The sequence below is a fragment of the Danio aesculapii genome, chromosome 7 (assembly GCF_903798145.1).
Source record: "Danio aesculapii chromosome 7, fDanAes4.1, whole genome shotgun sequence".
Taxonomy (NCBI): domain Eukaryota; kingdom Metazoa; phylum Chordata; class Actinopteri; order Cypriniformes; family Danionidae; genus Danio; species Danio aesculapii.
The window spans coordinates 27,156,906-27,177,997 of NC_079441.1; the positions used below are offsets into that span (position 1 = coordinate 27,156,906).

At 34.7% G+C, this 21,092-nt stretch overlaps 1 protein-coding gene across 1 annotated transcript; it reads right to left on the reverse strand.

The window, feature by feature from the left end:
* Nucleotides 1-10,282: 10,282 nt before the first annotated feature.
* On the reverse strand, nucleotides 10,283-20,308 carry LOC130232786 (adhesion G-protein coupled receptor G5). Its single transcript, XM_056462769.1, is given in 13 exon segments — nucleotides 10,283-10,784; nucleotides 12,156-12,430; nucleotides 12,509-12,605; nucleotides 12,717-12,976; nucleotides 13,062-13,171; nucleotides 15,139-15,242; nucleotides 15,336-15,388; nucleotides 16,751-16,854; nucleotides 17,065-17,187; nucleotides 17,268-17,382; nucleotides 19,344-19,392; nucleotides 19,614-20,057; nucleotides 20,242-20,308. Coding segments are annotated over 13 exon segments (1,908 nt in total). The 3' UTR covers nucleotides 10,283-10,677.
* Between the last annotated feature and the right edge of the window lie 784 nt (nucleotides 20,309-21,092).

Genomic DNA, 21,092 nt, shown 5'->3' on the forward strand with positions numbered 1-21,092 from the left:
GTTTGTGTGTGTGAGTGTCTGTTAATCAGTTTGAACACCTGGCTTCCTGTGCGTCTCAGCTGCTATTTCAACAGCATTTATGAAGGCCAAGGTCTGACAAAGGGTTCACTGTTTCTTCAGGAGGCTGATGTTGAAATAGCATAAATGAAGTGTCAAACATTTACACATGAGGGCATCTTTGATATGGTGTTTGATTAGACTTCACTATTGATGCTGGTGCGTGAAAGTGACTTATGGTGATATCCCTTTACAGAAGAAAGTTTATGTGTGTGTGTGTGTGTGTGTGTGTGTGTGTGTGTGTGTGTGTGTGTGTGTGTGTGTGTGTGTGTGTGTGTATACTTTGTTTAATACGTTTATGTCCGCTAAAAATAATTCCACAATTAACCCTTTATTTTTAAAAAAGACACTGTTGTGAAACAAATCTACCCACACTGGATTCAGTGTAAATCACCAAAAAGCACACTATGCAAATTACTCAAAGCCTACGCACACACACACACACACACACACACACACACACACACACACACACACACACACACACACACACACACACTATAAATACCATAAAGTCAATAAGTCATACAGGTAGTCAAACTCCAGACAAAGAAAATGTAATACTGTGGAAATTTGGTCTGCCCACGTCACACATCTGAGTTTTTAGCCATTGTATTGTGTGCATGTTTATGACTCTAAATGAGAAATTCTCATTGAATCATGCTAACAACATGCTAATCCATATTAGAATTATGCTAACAACATGCTGTCTGTCTGTCTGTCTGTCTGTCCATCTGTCTGTCTGTCTGTCTGTCTGTCTGTCGGTCTGTATATTTATCTATCTATCTATCTATCTATCCGTCTGTCTGTCTGTCTTTCTGTCTGTCTATTCATCCTTCCATCCATCTACCTATCTGTCTATGTAACTATCTATCCATCCATCCACCCACCTACCCATCCACCTATCTATTAATCTATTAAAAAATCTAAACTTTTTTCCACTGTATAATTGTAGGTCTTTGTACCTAATTTGCCGGAATGTTTTGGGGTTGGTAGGATGTTTTTTTTGTAATACATATTGTAATGAAAAAATTTATAAATAAATAAAATTAAAAAAAATAAAATAAATATATATATATATATATATATATAATAAATAAATATATATTGTGAAATACAATGCACATTTTATGCCAAATAAACAAAAGGAAAAAGAAAAAAGTAATTCATTAAGAGAAAGAGAATGCTGAGATAAACATAAGTAATCATGGTCAAGTCATACAGTAGCTCTTTACACACAGTAATCTTGATAACCATAACTGAGTAAAAAAGGAAACATTTGTCCTCGCTTACAACATTACTTCAGTCACACACTACCTGTCTTTGATCTTATGTTTTATATATTCTCTAAATCGGTCAACACATCCTGAAAAAGAACTAAGAATTTCCCTTCTGGTATTTAACATGCATGGTTAAGCTATAGACAATGTGTAACTTGTTCCCCTACAGGACATTAACTCCTTTCATAGAGGTTTCAAATTGCGACTGCAGTGTTTATGTCTGAACTTGTGCGCTGAATGAAAACAAGAAAGCAACTTTTCACACAGCTCAGTCTTTTTGTGGGGCATCTTACTCTGCCTCCTGTTTGCAAAGTTGTCAGTTTTATTGGAGTTTAAGGTCAAAACAGCACCTCGTAATAATATAAACTGTTTTACGACAGCATTAGGAAACCCTGTTAATGTATTCACAGCATTTTTTACGCAATAGCTCTGGCCTCTAAGCAATAAAGCAGTGCATGCCTATCTTAAAGAAGTATTGTAATGTTGAAGCGTATTGTAAAACAATATATTAATTCTGACTTCAATATGTTTTAAATGCATGCTAAATATATTTTGTATCTGCGAGGTTATAAATAATATTTAATTTGAACTTTTATATAGCATATATAGCAAAATGTATCAGTGTGAAAATACATTACAATACAGCTTTGCAATAGATTGTAAATATCCATTATTTCAATAACACATTATTTAAAAGAGCTTAGAGTAACAGAAATATAAATTAATATATATATATATATATATATATATATATATATATATATATATATATATATATATATATATATATATATATATATATATATATATATATGAAATTGGAAAAAACTAACATTGCAATATTTTAATTTAATGATATATATATTGCGATATAAATGCAATTTCACCAGATGACTTTTAGATTTTAGATCGATTTGGTTGATTATAGGGAGCGTACCTGCATAAAATATAATAAAAAATTGACAAGCATACAGTAGTTAAATACAACAGAAAAAAGATGCAAATAAACAATAGATCATTTTCTGGGGAGCCAAACAGTATTCAGAAGCAGAAATTAAATAATCACCGTACATCATTTGAGTAAACAATTATTTAATCATGCATTATATTGTTCAATTAATCTTTAAGCTAGAAACTAGGGTTGGGCGATGTCAACCAATTTGGCTTTGTACGATGTCTAATGTCAAACATTGCGATGGACGATGGCATCGTTGTTGTAGGCATCAGTGAATTAATTATTTATGAATAATTCATAATTATTTGTAGCCTATCGTTTCAAATACCTGACCCACATGGTCTTTTTATTTTACCCATAACCAAATGATAAATAAATAAAGATAAGTTACAAACAAATTACCACCTGTCGATCACTTTTTTTCCACGGGACTCCGGCATGAATAGGCAGAGTGATTTGTGTTGTTATAATGGCGTCGACAAACTGGGTTGGTAAAAAAGTTGTACAACCACCAACAGTAACATCTGAGGTTTTCGCTATAATTGCTTAGTACAAGCGTGAAAGCAAAAGATTGAAGCAGTGTACTGACACTGTGACACGTTACCTGATAGATTCAAAAGACCGAAGAGTCGTTAGATAGAGGAAAGATTGATTAAATATCACGTTTAACAACTATAGTGAGACGCGATCCAGCGATAAACTGATAAATTGATAAACTGTCCGACGTCCACTGCTCTCTGGGATTTTGTGCTTAATGCACCCGCTGACTGCCTGGAGCTCAGACGTGTACATACATATGCTAGACTGCACGATAGAGTGTATGTGTGTGTGTGTGGTCACGTGATGTGCGTTTTCAGTGGAATAGTATGGACGTAGAGCTGTTCAGAAATGCTAGATGAAACGCCAGTGTGGTCGTATATCATTTTCATTCTAAAATACGTATTAGTGTAAACGGGGCCTGAGTTTGTGTTTTTCGCGAGCAGGTTGCTGCCACGACAGGGGTTCAGCATCATGATGTCTATCGTCTATCGCCCCAACACTACTAGAAACATTTAATTCATTGTGCCCAAATGGCTCAAGTTTGCTTCAAATTCTTACAGTCAGGCTTTCAAAACACATGCAAATAATCAACTTAGGTTAAGATTTGGTTAAAATTTGAAATTACTCCACTATGTTGATAACTAGAATGTCTGGTTAACCATATTTCCAACTACCTTGCAGATCCCTACGATGTGACTATTGACACATTGCGATATCGATGCTGAAATGATATATTGTGCAGCCCTGAAAGTATGTTATTTGCTTTAGACAGTTTAGATATCAAATAAAAATTTTCTTCCAATTTTACATTAATGCATTTTCTTACAAGATTATTAGGAAAATATATTTTTAATACTTTAAAATATGTTATTTAAAATTATAATTAGAAAAAAAAATAGTTTTAGAGAGTATGTTGATGAAAATATATTTTAGCAATTTTTTTTTGGCCAGTTAGAAATATTTATTTTGGGGATATTTCAACACTAATTCACATGCCACGGCAATTCATATATTTTTATTTTGTGGTTTATTCGTATAAATTCATACAATCTCATCTGCCAATGACAGTTGGGTTTAGGGGTGGGGTTTGGTGCCACGCCTCCTTTTAAAACTTGTACATTTTCGTCTGACTGAACTTGGATAAATTCGTACGAATTAGCCATTAATTTGGCAAAACATAAAATAGTTATGTTTCCTTGTGAGATCAGTCTGGATATTTAGAAATATATTGTTTTACCATACTGGCATGCATACTCATAAACAGACATAATAAGTACATCAGCCCACTTAATACAGTTTTCGTCTTTTCTGGCCTGATCTCAGTCGAGATGAAACAGATGGTAGATGGTGCAGATGGTATATAGTGAGACGGCACCAAGCCAACAAAGGCAGTGTCTGGGCTCTTTTGTTGCCTCTGTCGATGATGGTGAAGCAGCTCTGACTCCCTCTGTGCAAATCCACAATGATCTCACAGGCCAGGGGAAATCCAAACTGATGTTTATACAGAGAGATTAAGGGTACCAGCATGAAAGAGTTCAGCATTCGTAGATAAACACACACACAAATGAAAACAGGCTCACTTAAAAAAAAAGCTACTTTAACTGGGTAATAGAAATAACCTTTGTGTTTGGACAAGACATAAGCAAATTCACTACTCACTGGTTTTTCTGGACTTTGAAATGTAAAAAAAATGTTGCTGATCAAAACATGAGGCTGTTTTGCTTATGCAAACAGGAACCTGCTTTAATATTTTACTTCAGAATGGGGTTGAGTAGGCTAGAATGTATTCTGTGTTTACGGTTCCAGTTGTCATCAGTTATTTTACACATTAAATTGTATTATTTGAGAATAAAATTATATGTTTATTATAAGGTTCTCTTTTAAAATTTTATTTGTGTATTATGTGGGTTTGGCCTAAAATCTCAATCTCGATTAATTGAACATTTTGACTCAATAACGATTATTAAGGGATTATTTTATTTATTTTTTGCCTTCATTGTTCATGGACAAGTTTTATACAGTAAATATGCTCACATATTACAAGTGAGAGCTTTTTAAATGAAGGGTGCTTTGTTTTTTAAATAATTGAAGGAAACACACACTATATACTATCTATGAATATTTATTAGACATCAACGTTGAACAACTGAAATTAAAACACACATTGCCTAAAACCAACAGTCACTTTTTCTTTCAAAAATGTGAAAATAAAAATAAATAACTTGCACTTTTGGAAACATAATAAATTATCTTCAAGGTTTTACATAGTAAAACTATAAATTAAGCAGCATCTCATCTAAATAAAATAACTGTTATTTACTATATCCTGTAAATAATATTTTCAACAGTGCATTTCTTCATCTTCTGTAAACAAATATTTTCATGTAAATAATAATTTTATTGAAATGGAACATAGGCCGTCGCCATGCATCTCTGGTCCATCGTCCTACTTGACCAGAGATTCAATGTGACCGCAGAAGTATAAAACACGTGGCTCAACATGCGGTAGGGAAAGTGATTGAAAAAATCAACCTGGTAAAATTAAATCGATTATAGGTTCTGAATGACGATTTTGATTACTTTTCGATTAATTGGCCAGCCCTAGTATTGTGTAAACAGAAATGGTTAAATAAAAGACTATTTGAAAATTATTTCTCAATTTACTGGATTTATCATAGGTAAAAGTTTAAAATGTTCACTTGTTTTATTCTATTGATATCCATTAACATATATTCAATAAAAATGACAATTTTGTTTGTCTGTTTTTTTATACCTGACAGAGGTTTGTGGTATATTTCTATTATTAAAGTCAATGACATTTAAGTGGGTTGCTTATATTAAAAAAACATTTATTATTAAACTTTATTATTACTGTATTATTAAAAATATGGATTTATTCACTTTTTTGAGGTAAGTGCTTGCAAACAATTGATATGGGCTGAATTTTAACAAACAGATTGAGTTGAACGTTATTAAATTTAATTTCTGGTTTAAATTTAGCCCTTATCAATTGTTTGCAACCTGTAATGTGTATGAGGATGCAGACAACAGAGGTCAGGATTTATTCAACAGAGAATGGTCAGGTAAGCAATGGTCAATACAGGAACAAACAGATTCATACGGACAATTCAGAGTCGTGGTTGATAAACAGGAGGATGGTCAAAAGGCTGGCAGCATACAAAGTAAACAAACAAACAAACAAACAAACAAACAAGCAAGGCGGGGGTCAAAACCGCCAAGACAAGGCAAGAAAACGGCGTTGTAATGTTCACAATTCAGTATAACAAGACTCAGCAAAGAGGTGTGTGTGTGCGCTGTATTTAAAGTCCACCTAATCAGTCTTTGAGCAGCTCCCAGCTGTGTGAGTGTAATCAATCGTGATCTGGATCAGGTGTGTGTGTGTGGTGCATGACTAGAACTTGTAGTCCATATACCAGCAGATTTGTAGTCCTTTAGCGATCTGCCAGGATTAAGCTGCAGTCACACTAGACTTTTCTCCCCATAGACTTCTATCCATATGCATGTGAATGATTGTGACACAACCACTTACCTTAAAAATTTGCAGTAAATCCAAAGAATGTTTTTTACTGTTGAAATTAGAATTGAGGAGTGTGTGTGAGTGTGTATGTGTGCAATTTCTCCCTTTAATTGGCCCCCATCACATGACAAACCCAAACCTCATGCATCATGTCATTTGCATTATTATTTTTTCCCATAACTACTTCTCCTTTTCGTACCTATTCAAGCTTTCTGTTTTTTTTTTCTCTTTTCCTCATCCTGCTGTGGTAAGTCAGGAGGTGTTTTCTGTGTCATTGTGGTGTCTGCTCAGCAGCAGCGATTGCATGATGTCTGCAACATTACGTGTTTCTGGTCAGCAGTCAGTTAGCAGTCAAATGACAGATGGGTTTACCAGCATCTTCCAAACAGATGGAGATCCTCAGCCCTGCTTCATTAAAATTCATTCAGAGACCCAGTCAGCTGTTCACGCACCATGATTGGTCACTGAGCTGTCGCCATGGTTATTTGATTGACTAGTGACTTGCTGTTTAAAGCTGGTCCCATGGGGGGCTGTGGTCATTTCTGGGACTGTCAGCGATGTAAGTGTTGAATTATACTGGTTTATTAATAGCTTAGAGTGACTCAGGGTTGCCTTAATAAGATTTTACTACCACAAGTCCACTGCATAAAAAAGAAATATAACAGAATGATAATAGTAATCTTTTATGTAAGCAAATTTGACTTCACGTTATAGAAATTAAGCCACACTTAAAATTGATTTCTGAAGGCCCCTAGGAGTTTGATTGTGTTTATTGTGCTATATCTTTAAGGATTATGCAACTCCTATCAAATGTCTAGTTGTATCCCACCCATGTATTTACACCATGTTTACTGGAGCGGTTCAAATGCTTAGCAGGAAGGAAGGAAACAACTGAAACGATAGCAGATAAATTAGTCAAAAATGTGATCTGAGAACATTAAACGAGAACAATTCAGTTCTCCTCCCTTGAGTTCAAAGAGAAAGACAATAATTCTGACAGGTCAATGCTGATTGAGATGTTACCTACTTACAGCCACTAGAGGTCACCGTCACCGCCAATGTGTACATAAGTTTTGTTTAGCGCAGGGGTGCTCAACCCTGTTCCTAGAGATCTAATTCCTACAGAGTTCAGCTCCAACCCTGATCAAACACACCTGAACCAATTAATTAGGAACGGAACAGCACTTGATAATAACAGGCAAGTGTGTTTGATATGGGTCGCCACTAGGAATGTGCTGGTATAGGTTTCTGACGGTATGATAACCTTGGATAAAAATATCAAAGCATTGTGACTACTACTATTACTACTAAAATAAGTTCTTTTTAAATGTCTGGGTAAAAAACAACTTTTCCCCCATTGAACACAGTAGGCCTATATTTTATTTTAGGGAACTAATTAGGCTAAATAAATGACATCTGCTTTCTTCATTAGTTTCAAAAACTCAGATTTCTTTACAATACATAAAAAACACATTAAAAAACCTTACATATACCTTAGGAAGGGTATAACAGAAAATTTTGGTGGTTTTAAAACTTTGACTTTTCCAAACCACGGTAAACCTTGAAACCCATGCCTAGTTGCAACTGAAATCTCCAGGAACAGGGTTGAGCAGCCCTGGTTTAGCGGCTATTCAATATAAAGCAAACAACTGGCAAATGCAATGTTTGCATACTTGTAGTTGGAAAAACTGGAAGTTTGTATTGAGGAACTTACATTTTACAGAAAGCACAGTTACACAGTAAAAAGCGATTAGTTGAGTCTACTTTAAAAAAGGGAGTAAACCCTTTGCGTTAAATTTCATTCGTTTTCTTTTCGGCTTAGTCCCTTTTAATCAGGGGTTGCCACAGTGGAATAAACCGCCAACATATCAAGCATGTGTTTTACACAGCTGATCGCCTTCCAGCTGCAACCCATCACTGGGAAACACCCATACGCTCTCATTCACGCACATACACTACAGACAATTTAGCATACCCAATTCATACCACATGTCTTTGAACTTGTGGGGGAAACCGGAGCACCCAGAGGAAACCCACACGAACACGGGGAGAACATGCAAACTCCACACAGAAATGCCAACTGACCCAGCCGAGGCTCCAACCAGCGACCTTCTTGCTGTGAGGCCACAGCGCTACCAACTGCGCAACAGTTCCAAGTTACAACAATTCCAATTTAATCACTTTTTATAAAAGTACGGTCAACTTGTCACTTAATAAGGCAACAGGTTTAATTACTCTTTTAAGTAAAGGAACTGTTTACTTTTTGCAGTGTACTTTGTAAAGCATACACTTAGTGCACCACTTAGCGGGCTTCCACACAGGTTCTGCATCTTGTTGATATACACTGTGAACATCAGCTACGCTAATTATTTTCTTTATTCTCCATTTCCACCTGGGGATACTCTTCCCGAGGCCCTCAGACTATGCAGAGTCACTGATTCGATCCAAGACCAACGACGAGATGATCCTAAGGTTTCCATATCCTGGACCAGGCCGTATCCTGAGCAGCTACTGTGATGGTCATGGAAGAGTGGAGAACATGAGACTGATTCCTGTGACGCTCCAGAGACAGACGAGTCTTCGCTGAGGCCAGCTTCCAGCCTCCGCCGCTGAGACTGCAGCTCTGCACAAGACGTCTGGCCAGCGGAGAAATTAAAATGGTCGTGCCCAACTGAGCCTGGTTTCTCTCAAGGTTTTTTTTCTTCACTTCCGCCAATTAGTGAAGGTTTTTTTCCCTCTCCGCTGTCGCCACTGGCTTGCATGGTTCAGGATCTATAGAGCTGCGCATCGTTGGATTTGCTCTTCAATATTTGGACTCTCAGTAGTGATTATTAAACCACACTGAACTGAGCACAACTGAACTGAACTTAAACACTACAAACTGAACTACACTGTTCCTATTTACTATTTACTGTGACCTTTTATGTGAAGCTGCTTTGACACAATCTACATTGTATAAGCGCTATACAAATAAAGGTGAATTGAATTGAATTGAATTGAATTAATTTATGCTCCACTCCACCAATGAAAATTGTTAGAAACATTTCATTCTTTCTTTCCTGAATTGCTTTTGAATGAATCACTCATGATTCACTCATCACACACACACACACACACACACACACAAATGCAGAGAGTTGTTTAGGCAGAGTGATTTCTATACGGAGATAATCATATGTTCTATCCACTGAACATAACCCTCACTGTGAATCTTTGGCATTTATCCATACTAGTATGATTTATAAGCTACAGTACAAGTCGTGCCATGTGTGTTTACTGTTGTGTGTACTCTTATCTATGTGTATATCGATTGTCCTACATTGTGACCACAAAGAACTGTAAAAGCTGAATATTTTGGCATTGTTAGAGGTGGATTCTTGTGCTCATGAGGGGGAACATCATCTTTGATAATGTATTACCTTTGTGTGGACATTTAGTACTCACAACAAGTAAACTCTCTCTTTCATCTCTCTCTCTCTCTCTCTCTCACACGCACACACACACACACACACACACACACACACACACACACACACACACACACACACACACACACACAGAAAAACAACAACAGCATCCCAGCGGGATTTAAATTCCGTATGTTCCAAAAAAGAAAGTTTCTTCTAGGTATACTAAAATATATCTCAGCAGATGAATATTCACATTAGAATATTTAAATCTAAATTTTAAAAATAAGCATAAAAATAACATTTTCCCTTAAAAAATATTTTATTAAATCATTTATATTGGGTAATGCAAACAATAGCAATTTATTTCCAAGTGTACACAAACTTAAACATTATATAAATATTGAAAGCCAATATTTTATTACATTCATATTTAATTTTTTGATTAAGATCAAGAAAAAGCAGTACATAAGCTGAAACATTTCGTTTTAAAGAAGGTGTCATGCTCATTTTGATAAATATTACATAAATCTTGAGTACCTATAGATTGCATCCATATTTTCTCTGAAGTCTTTAGCTTTCTATTACTTAAAAGAGAAAATAAAACTAGAATTAAGGGTAGCCATATAAGGAGTTCCACCCATGACATCATCTGCCATGTTAAAAAAAAAACTATCTGAAAATAGTATCAACCCGCCGGTTAAATTTCTGACCAAGAATACTCTGTCATACATTCAGGTTGTTTTTAGCAGTATGATATGTGTGATAATCACTATACATAACTCTTAATAGAGACATTGCACGATTTCACACACAGACACACAATGTCATCTGAGAAACATCCAGTGTGTAATGATCTAAATATAACAGAATTTTTAATGATAAAAACATTTAGTTAAATCACTCATTCGGGATCTCTGAGCTGTGCTGTACTGCCCCATCCAAACTCGATCCACACCTCTTTTTCATCCGTTCGAGAATATAGTATCGGAGCATGTGAAAAAAACCTGTTTGGACATAGAAATATTGACTGATTGATTAGAAACTAGCCTATACAGACAGACTGTTTTGATGAGGTGTTTTCTTTTTTATACTTTTGATGTATTTTAATAGCTAATTTTGATGAATTAGCTAAAACTTTTGACTGCTTTTTCCTTGCTGTTTCGCACGCATTATATTTCACACGCATATGCAAGGTGACTGAAATTGAAATTAAAATAATAATTGTTTAAAAAGTTTAATAATTTGAAGGAGAACATTGACGTTTTACAAACTGAACTAAACTGAAACTAAAGTGATCTATTTTAGTCTTACTTTTTTAGTGATCAGCTTGTAGTAGATCAATTTATTTTATGCTTTTGATGAAGAAGTACTCAACTTAAGCACCCTTTAGACCATGCACTGGACCGTTTCTCCGTGTTTCGCTGGTAATGTCTTTAAATAAATAATTATTTAGGCCTATTTAATTAATTGTTTATTATTTATGTAGAATAATTAAGACATAAAATAAGATAGTAAACTATAATCAACAATAAAAATGTAGATGAAAACGTAAATAAAAAAGTTTATTTATTGATTGTCTTAGTCCTATCACTTTAAAATAACAAACACTGTACATCTCTCTATATTTAGGTTAAAACATTGCTTTATTCATTTATTTAGGCCTACTTATTTGTAAATAAATGTATGTTTGTACATTTTAGTTGTCTTTTATTTCTTTAATTTTACTTTCCAAAATTAATCCTCATTTCACTCAACAAGTTTACAATGATAATAGAGTTTGTTAACAAGTTTTTTTTATGATTAATAAAGGAATTATAATATGCTTTGTTTCATTATTTCATATTCATTTACAAGTAGCAGGATATTTATATATTTCTGTCTGTTCGCATCCCGTCCCTTTGTGCCCCCTGGCGGCATAGTCGTAAACTTCAGTTGTACCTAAAACCATGTTCTTAATCCTCTAGTGCAGTGTTTCCCAACCCTGTTCCTGGAGGCACACCAACAGTACATATTTTGGATGTCTCCCTTTTCTGACCCATTAACTTCAGGTGTTGGAGTCTCGTCTTATGTTATGATAAGTTGATTCAGGTGTGTTTGATTAGGGAGAGGTTGAAAATGTGTACTGTTGGTGTGCCTTCAGGAACAGGGTTGGGAAACACTGCTCTAGTGCAGCGGCAGTGCCATTTGCAGCAGTAATGCTCCTTTTAAAGTGTCATCCACTGTCTCTAAATGGCTTCTTAACATGCCTTATATATCTTAAAGCAATGTAATGACTTTGTGATTTTTTTTTTTACAATGACATTGGCAAGACCAATAATTGAACTTTCTTACATTTTTAAGCAGCATTCAGGTATCTGTAGAAAAAAGAAACTCACCTTGAGAGGAAGTGACAATGCAGAAGATGAAGAGGATGGTTTCTGAAAGAGGGCCAAAGTTGAAGAGACCTAGGCCCAGTGTTGTTCCAAACAGACAAAAAAGACCCCAGATACTAAGAAAAGCCATGCGGCTCTTCGTCCACTCAGGATGGGTATGTATTTTTATAGCCACAAGGAAAAGCATGACTGCACCAGAGCTCATCGCAACTGCAAACAAGCCAATATTAATGATATAATGGGCCAATCTACTCCTGTCAGAATCTAACATCCAGCACCTGAAAAGGCCGAAAAAATACAGGTTTGCATTTTGCATGATTACATCTTAGGGAGTCTTATTGAGTAAGCCTACTTACATAAAATACAGACTAGAGACATCTTCATTCCCAATGTTCCTCAGGCCATAAATATCACCTATACAAAGCAATTTACCTACTAGTAGAGCTGGGATGCCTATAGGGAAAATGTATAGAATTTTATACCTCAATATAAAAATCAGGAAATGATATATGATATGATATATATATACACAGAACAGCATAATATATGTTTTAACAAACTCACCAAAGCCTGCCAAGTTAAAAACCCATTGAAGAAGCATTGAGTTGAATTTACAATAGATGAACGGGAAAATGTGAAACATTTCTACAGTCATCCAACAGAGGGTGCTGAGTAGTGAATAGTGCAAAAGAGCTCCTGTTATCTTACAAACAGTTTCATTTTCAGCGTTTGCTAATCTGCTGGTAAAACTCAAGCACATGGACAAAAACAAAGTTGCTACAGCAAGTCCACGATGCACCACTAAAGACGGGTCTTTCTTTCCTCTGAAATACAGAAGAAGAAAAAGAGAGCAGATAAAAAATAAAAAAAGAATTCACATTTCATGTAAGACAATGAAATCATTGTTACCTGCGTTTTTAAAGCCAGTAGAAAAGAACCAAACTGCTTACTAAGGACAGGGCACAGCCCGCAGAGGTAATGATCACCAGAGCCTTTTGATGGCGATCTGTAGCTCTCACCTAAAGCAACAATGGAGAAAGAGACACTTGTATTTGAAATAGTCCCTAAATATACCCTCAGTCACTATTCCCTACATCAGTCCACTAATATAGTTCACTTGAAGGAGTGAATGAAGACGAGTGAGTGAATTCGAGCACTCCAGCAGGGATGCCATTTTGTTTGTGTTTTGTATTAGTAATGAAATAAAGTGTTTTGATATCTGTCATCTGTAAGCGTTACTTTAATTAAATATTATTTTATTTTAAAACTTACAGTATTCCGGTCAGAAGGGGTGCCAATTCTGTTCCTGGAGAGCTAACTTCCTGCAGAACTCAGCACCTACCCTGATTAAAAATAACTAAACCAACTAAGTGGGACCTGAAGAAGCACTTGGTAATTAAACACAGGTGCGTATAATCAAGGTTGCAGCTGAGCTCTGCAGGAAGCTACACTGTGGAAAAAAAAGTAGACTCAACTCAAAATTTTAAAGCAACTTGCTGCAGAGCTTTTTTGAGTTGACTCAATTTTCAACCCAAGTACTACACTTGACTAATTTAAGTTGAGTAAACTCAAAAATGTCCTAAAGCTGATTGCCTTAAAATTTTAAATTGAGTCAACAATTTTTTTTACAGTGTAGATCTCCAGAAACAGAATTGGTCACCCCTGCTTCATCAGAGACCCAGAATTCATTTACTGCACAAACTCTCACAGTGCATTTTGGGTATTTTCTAGCTGTTAAATTTGCATGGGTTGTACACTCGTTATTGGAGTCCATTGATAGTGTCTTAACTTTACATGTGAAGTTTTTACAGTTCTTGCACATATTGCTCATTTAATACCTTGCATTTTAATGTAAACAAATCATTTAAGTTTTCTTGTTCCTGAATGATTTTATTGAATAGAAATTGTACCAAATACACATAATAATCTCTAATAAAATATGCAACACTTTGTTTTACACAAATTATATGTGGTATCTAATGAATTTAATGGACACTGCAATGTTTTTCTCAACTTGTTACAATTCTGAGGCATGTGAGTTCCTGAATGATGAATACATACTGCTCTGAAGATGTCACAAAAGCTATGAAAGGTAAAAATGTACTTCTTAGTGTCCCAACCCTGCCGTCCCCCTCCCTCCACCATACAGTAAATACATGACAATGATAAAGTTTTAATTTGCTGGTAGGTGGTTAAGGAGAGAAAATCCTATTTTTAATTGATGTCAGTGGAGGAGAGGCTTCACTGCAGTTTTTGTGGGAAAACGGCAAATCAATTTAGGAGTCACCCAGTACATTGACAGTTCCTCTAAAATATTTGGATTTGACCTCATATTGTAAGGACACTCATTGTGATACTCATTAGAAAAACAATGGAATGTTGCCAGGGAGCTATTACAAGGCTTGAACTTTAAAAATAATACTGTATTTAAATAACACAATATGTAGCTAACGTGGCAATGCGGTGGCGCAGTGGGTAGCACGATCACCTCACAGCAAGAAGGTCGCTGGTTCGAGCCTCGGCTGGGTCAGTTGAGTTTGCATGTTCTCCCCGTGTTCACGTGGGTTTCCTCCGGGTGCTCCGGTTTCCCCCACAAGTCCAAAAACATGTGGTATAGGTGAATTGGATAGGCTAAAATTGTCCATAGTGTATGTGTGTGAATGAGTGTGCATGGATGTTTCCCAGTGATGGGTTGCAGCTGGAAGGGCATCTGCTGCGTAAAACATATGCTGGATAAGTTGGCGGTTCATTCTGCTGTGGCGACCCCAAAGGGACCAAGAAAATAAATGAATGAATGTAGTTAAGGTCAAATATATTGTAATTAATTTGGTTCTTAACCCCAATAAAGGGTTAAACATTATTCTGGATCAATTTCTAGAGTTTACATTAAAAAAATGGTGTTTTGTTACAATTGCTTCATGTAGGATATGGTATAATGTATATTGATATGTTACGCATTTTCTTTGCTCATGAAATTTCTGCTTACCACTTGAGCAGTGACGTATGCAAAGTGATGACAACGGCACTCTATCTCTTTTGCAGTTATAATAACTGTCTCGCATCCCTCTGATCTCCACTTTTCTCTATTGTCTACAAAGAAAGACAGAAAGAAAATGAAATGAAATTGTTATCAAAATAATGTTTATCATTTGTTACTAGTTAAGCTTATAAACCTGCATGCACCTTTTCTTGTGTCCCATGAAACACATTGCAAAGTAGACTGTGGAATAAAAGACACAGTTACATCATCAACATCCTTTTGTGGGATTTATCGACAAAATTAGAGAACAAGAATCAAAATTAGAGAACAAATTAAACAAATATTTTTGTTAAGAAATGATGTCATATTCATTGTCCAGAATTTGAAAGGATTTTAAGTTGTGTCTGATTGTTTCTATTTTTTCAGCCTCAAGATACTTCTTTACTCCTTTTACTTTGCCCGGTCTGACAGTGCTCATTGTCCTGCATGAAAATCAGCTGATTGGGTGATGAAAGCAGGGAAGGAACTACATATTGCGGAAGAAGTTTCTGATAGATATTTACATCCACTACTGTAGCTTTATAAGAGTCCAAACTCCTGCTGCAGAAAACATCACTAAACTATGACACATCCCAGCAATTTTGTGTTTAATAGACGTCTAATAGACATCTTGATGTAAAAAGCTTGGCTAAAACAAGACTATAAACTTGTGAAAATCTAATAGACGTCTAAAGATAGCCCAAAACTAGACTAGTCATCAAATAGACAGATTCGACAGACTTTATATGTGTAGTCATTCATTTCTGTTTATTTGATGACTAGTCTAGTTTTGGCCTATTCTTTCACGTCTATTAGATTTTCACTGACAGTTAGCCTTGTTTTAGCTAAGACAACTATGTTTTGACCTCTAGACATACATTAGACATCTTTTAAAAACATAAAATGCTTGCTGGGATTCGTGTGTGTGTGTGTGTGTGTGTGTGTGTGTGTACTGTACCTATTTTGTAAACATCACAAAATAATTAAACATAATGAATTAAAGCAATCTAAACACTTCACCATCTTGCAAAGTCAAAATCATAAACTCCTAAAATAAGATTTCTCAGATGAGGAGACGGAAATTACTACCAAAAAAAGATTTTTGATGCTTGTTCAAACTCACTTATTTAAAATGAGCTGAAACAACACAATTCTTTAGATTTTTGGGTACAACTTAATTATATTATGTTCACTCCACTTACATGTTTAAGTTAACTTAATTGATTTGTTAAGTAATTGATTGGACAACATGAATGAATTGTGTTAAACCCACCCTGCATTTTTTTTGTTACAGTGCAGGTGCCAGATTAACACCCAAAACTATCAGGCATCTGAAAGTGTTTTATAATTTTGATCAGTGATTTGTTTATTAAATTATTTCATGTAAGTCTTTATACTGTGCTTCAGAATATAAGTACTCATGAAATGCTCTTGAAGATGCTCTTTTACTCCTGTTAGGATTAACTAACTTCAAATTGCAGTGACCTAAAAAAAATTGGAAATTGCAGATTGTTCTATAATTTAGATCTTCACTTTATAACACTATGATACAGTAAGAAACAGGCCTACTGGGAGAGCAGAGTGATGAAACCGGATTCTGACAGGTTCTGGGAGATTTTCGATGGTCTCATCCTCTACAGAGAGTCTAACAATTTCATCCAGAGCTCCATCAGATGATCCTATCTACATAACATAAATACTGTTGAATAATACTGTACATAGATGTGTGTACTAATAAAAAATAATCCACATGATTTATTTCTACTTGACGAATTAATGCATTGTCAAAGAGTTGATTTAGACGGTCTTCGCTACACACACACAAAAACTGATGGTATGGAAGCTAAATAATCCATATGATTTCTTTCTGTTTATCAAATGTCACCATCATACCTCAAATAACATCTTGTTCTTGTAGTAAGCGACAACCACTATGGGTTTTCTCCTTGATACAGATTTCAGGCTTGATGGAATATAAACAGAGGGTATGGTGTTTGCATCTACAAATCGAGGGGCCTGAAATGCAACACATATGTATATTAATGCATATTCTAGAAAGAGACCTTCCTGTGAATGCTTCTAAAAATGTCATTTACTGGCACGGTGAAACTGTGTCCTGTGAATTCCTCGTCCATCTCAATGACTGTGCCCTGAGCACAAGGTAGATCCACACTACCCTTTGCATTGGATCTCATCACTACTTCCTCTATCCTGCAAACACACACATAAAAATGGTTTTAAATGTGAACACACTACAAGAGATGCACAAATGTTTCTATGTACAGTAAGTTATATGTACATTACGTTTACACTGTTTAAATTCGGACATAATTTACTCTTTACTTGTTTTGTTGATACTTGTTTTGTTTGTGTCTTGTCTGATATTTATTGATTCTATGCTGCACGAATAATTGCCTATTTGGCTTTTAATCTAAAAGTCAAAATTGTTAATTCAATTTTAAAATGCTGGAAACTGATAGCATCGACTCTCTTAGTATATATATATATATATATATATATATATATATATATATATATATATATATATATATATATATATATATATATATATATATATATATAAAGAGTTCAGATGCAAAAACCTCTAAGTGCCAAATGAAATTTAGTTCTAAAATTAGCGTTTTTCTGAGGATCCTATGTTTGTGTTCAGCAATTGCGCTTTAACGGCAAAGCAAAGAACACATACACGCAGGAGCTTGAAAAAAATGTCCACTTTAGGAGAAAATTTCAGACAGCATTTAGAGGTTTTTGCATCTGAACCCTTCATATATATATATATATATATATATATATATATATATATATATATATATACTGAAGTCAGAATTGTATTTTTTTGTCTTTTTAAAATATTTCCCAAATTATGTTTAACAGGGCAAGGAAGTTTTCACAGTATGCCTAGTAATCTTTTTTATTTCTAGAGAAAGTCTTATTTGTTTTTTGTTTTCTAGAATAAAAGCAATTTTTAGTTTTTTAAAAAACATTTTTGGGTCAAAATTATTAGCCCCTAAGCTATATATTTTTTCGATTTCTACAGAACAAACCATCGTTATACAATAACTTGCCTAATTACCCAAACCTGCCTAGTTAACCTTATTAACCTAGTTAAGCCTTTAAATGTTACTTTAAGCTGAATACTAGTGTAAAAAAGTTATTAAAGATGAGTTATTAAAATTATTATGTTTAGAAATGTGTTAAAAAAGATCTTCTCTCTGTTAAACAGAACTTGGGTAAAATAATAAACAGGGGGGCTAATAATTCAAGGGGACTTTAACTGTATATATGAATTTTTTTTCATTTTCTACACTGTAAAAAAATCCCGGTTGCCGGGATTAAGCTGAATCAAATTAACCTTATGAGTCCATTAAAATTATATTATGATAAACTGACTTGTGTAACTTATAAAATTAAGTTAGAACATGATTAACTTAGTTTAATAAGTTACAATGACCCAAAAACATATGCTGTCAGGACTAAGTGATCATATAATGTTTTACAGTGAAGGCCTTACTGTATGTGCTTCTGGGTCATCGTCTAGTTAGACGATGTTCCTGTTAGACAATGTTAAATAATTTTTGAAAAGTAATCTTTGAAAAAACTCCTGTTCAGTTATATTGTGCCATTTAACCTTATGTCCCAATCACCCTAAATTCACGCCTTTTAATATTTAACTGAGTAAATTCTCTGATTATTACTCTGAAAATTATTCTCTCATTATTTTTTTAATGCATCAAATATGCAGTCTTGTAGTTTTATGTATTACAAATGAACGTGCAAGCCATTGTAGCAATGGGTTCAGCTTCCTGTTTGTGGTTTATCATGATCATTCAGCACAACATAACTTCTGCCCAGTTGCACAGTATAAACACAACCACTTTGTCTTAAGAACCTTAAGTTTTACCAACTAGCACTTAGCAGAGAAGTAATCTAGTCTTATTATTTCTCTTATTTAATATATTTTAGTAAGAGAATTTAAAAAGTTTTTGACGACTCTCGAAGAACAAAAAAATAGATGACTACTACTACTTTTTAAAATGATACTTTGTCACTGCATGGCTGCTCTTTCTATGCAAGAGACAAACTGCAATCAGTTTATATAACTGAAGTAATAGTGAAACTACCAGACAGAAATAACATGATGACTAGCTCACATGTTTGCTCCTCTGGGCTTCAGACTTGCCTCATCACAGAACTTCTCCTCTGTAAGAAAAAGGATATTGAAACTAAACCAATGACACTCAGAAATGTTGAACTCAAAACACTCAGTAAGTGTTTCTTTTTTTTGACAGCTGTAATTTGCACGAATCACAAAAGCCAACATTTAATGTGTGTAAAATTGTTAATTCAACAGACACAACCACCTTATATAAATAACTTACAGCTTGCTGTAAAAAATAAAACCATATATTTAAGATTCTCACTGCAGTTGATTTGAGCCCCATCAAATGTGTAGTTTTCCTTGAGATCACCTGTGATGATATCACCTTTGACACTGCCATTCACAATACCATACATATGAGCGTTTTCTTGAACTTCTGGTGAGAGGTCAGTGCAGCAGATTCCTTGAAGGCCGTTTGGTTCACATAGAGTGTGATTCTTGCCATTGACCTCCACTATCAGCAGGTCCAGCAGCGGCTCCCAGAACACACAGAAATGACTTTGATTCTGATGAGGATTTGAGTCTAGTTGAATAGATGAAGATTGTGTGCAATTGGCTGTGATCCTGCCCTGAATAGAGAGTGTGCTCTTATTGGCTGAAATGCCAATTCTTTCACAGCCGGTTTTCAAATCATATTGCAGATTTCGAGGTGCGATGCCATGGAGCCACTTTCCACACATTTTGAAGTCTCTGTCATTATCTGTTGCTGCTACATGAACAGGCATATTAAATGAATTAATGAAAAGAAATGACCAAACAAATACACACACAAAAAAAACAACAACTAATATTTCTATGACATAGTTCCTGCTAATATAATTGAATGTGTATATTAACTTCTATACTATTATAATTCTATACAATAATTGATTTATAAATAAATCACCTACCGACACCCACAATCAATATAAGGCATGAGATCAGCAGCATTCTGACAGCTTTTAGATTCTGCTTCATAATTATTACCTGAAAATAAAAAAGTGTGGAACTTTAATTGAATGGGGTGTTCAAGAAACCTTTAAAATGATCATGTCATGAATGTGAATGAGATTAAATGAGACTTATGAAAACTGTCATTAGGTGTCATTCACTCAGTTATGTCATTTTAAATGCAAAGTCATTACATAACTTGGCATAAACAAATGCATTAAAACCTGTCTTTGTCATGAAAACTTTAAATTAATAAACTTGTCATAAATCTGTCATAAACATGATTGTCATGAATTTTTTAACAGTGTCATTAATATTTTACTCCTTTTGCCATTTAATTAAAAAAAAATTGCTTGTCTGAACATGTATGTGAAATAAAGCACACATATACACATATACTAAGTATTTTTGGCTTTTGTTGGAATATCTAGCCAATTTCATGCAGGTTTAATAAAAATGCCAGGAGAGTATTTTCTTCAATGTCAAAATATTAGTAATTTATTAGATGCAAATGAATAATTTGATAACAGAGCTCTGGGTTACACCAATGCAATACAAGAATTACATTCGGAAGGTTCGCAATAATTCTACATGTCTCTGAAGCCAGTATTTATACACAGCTGATATGAAAAGTTGGAGTTCTGGTGGAATTCGTCACTTGTCAATCATTCCTCTGGCACCCGCACCCAAACATACTTCCTCTTTTCTACAAATCTTTGCACAACATTAAAAGCATAAGACTTCTCAACTGCATATCTTTTCTGTGTTCAGTTTCAGCACATCCTTACTTCAGCAGGAAAGCTAATTGAGA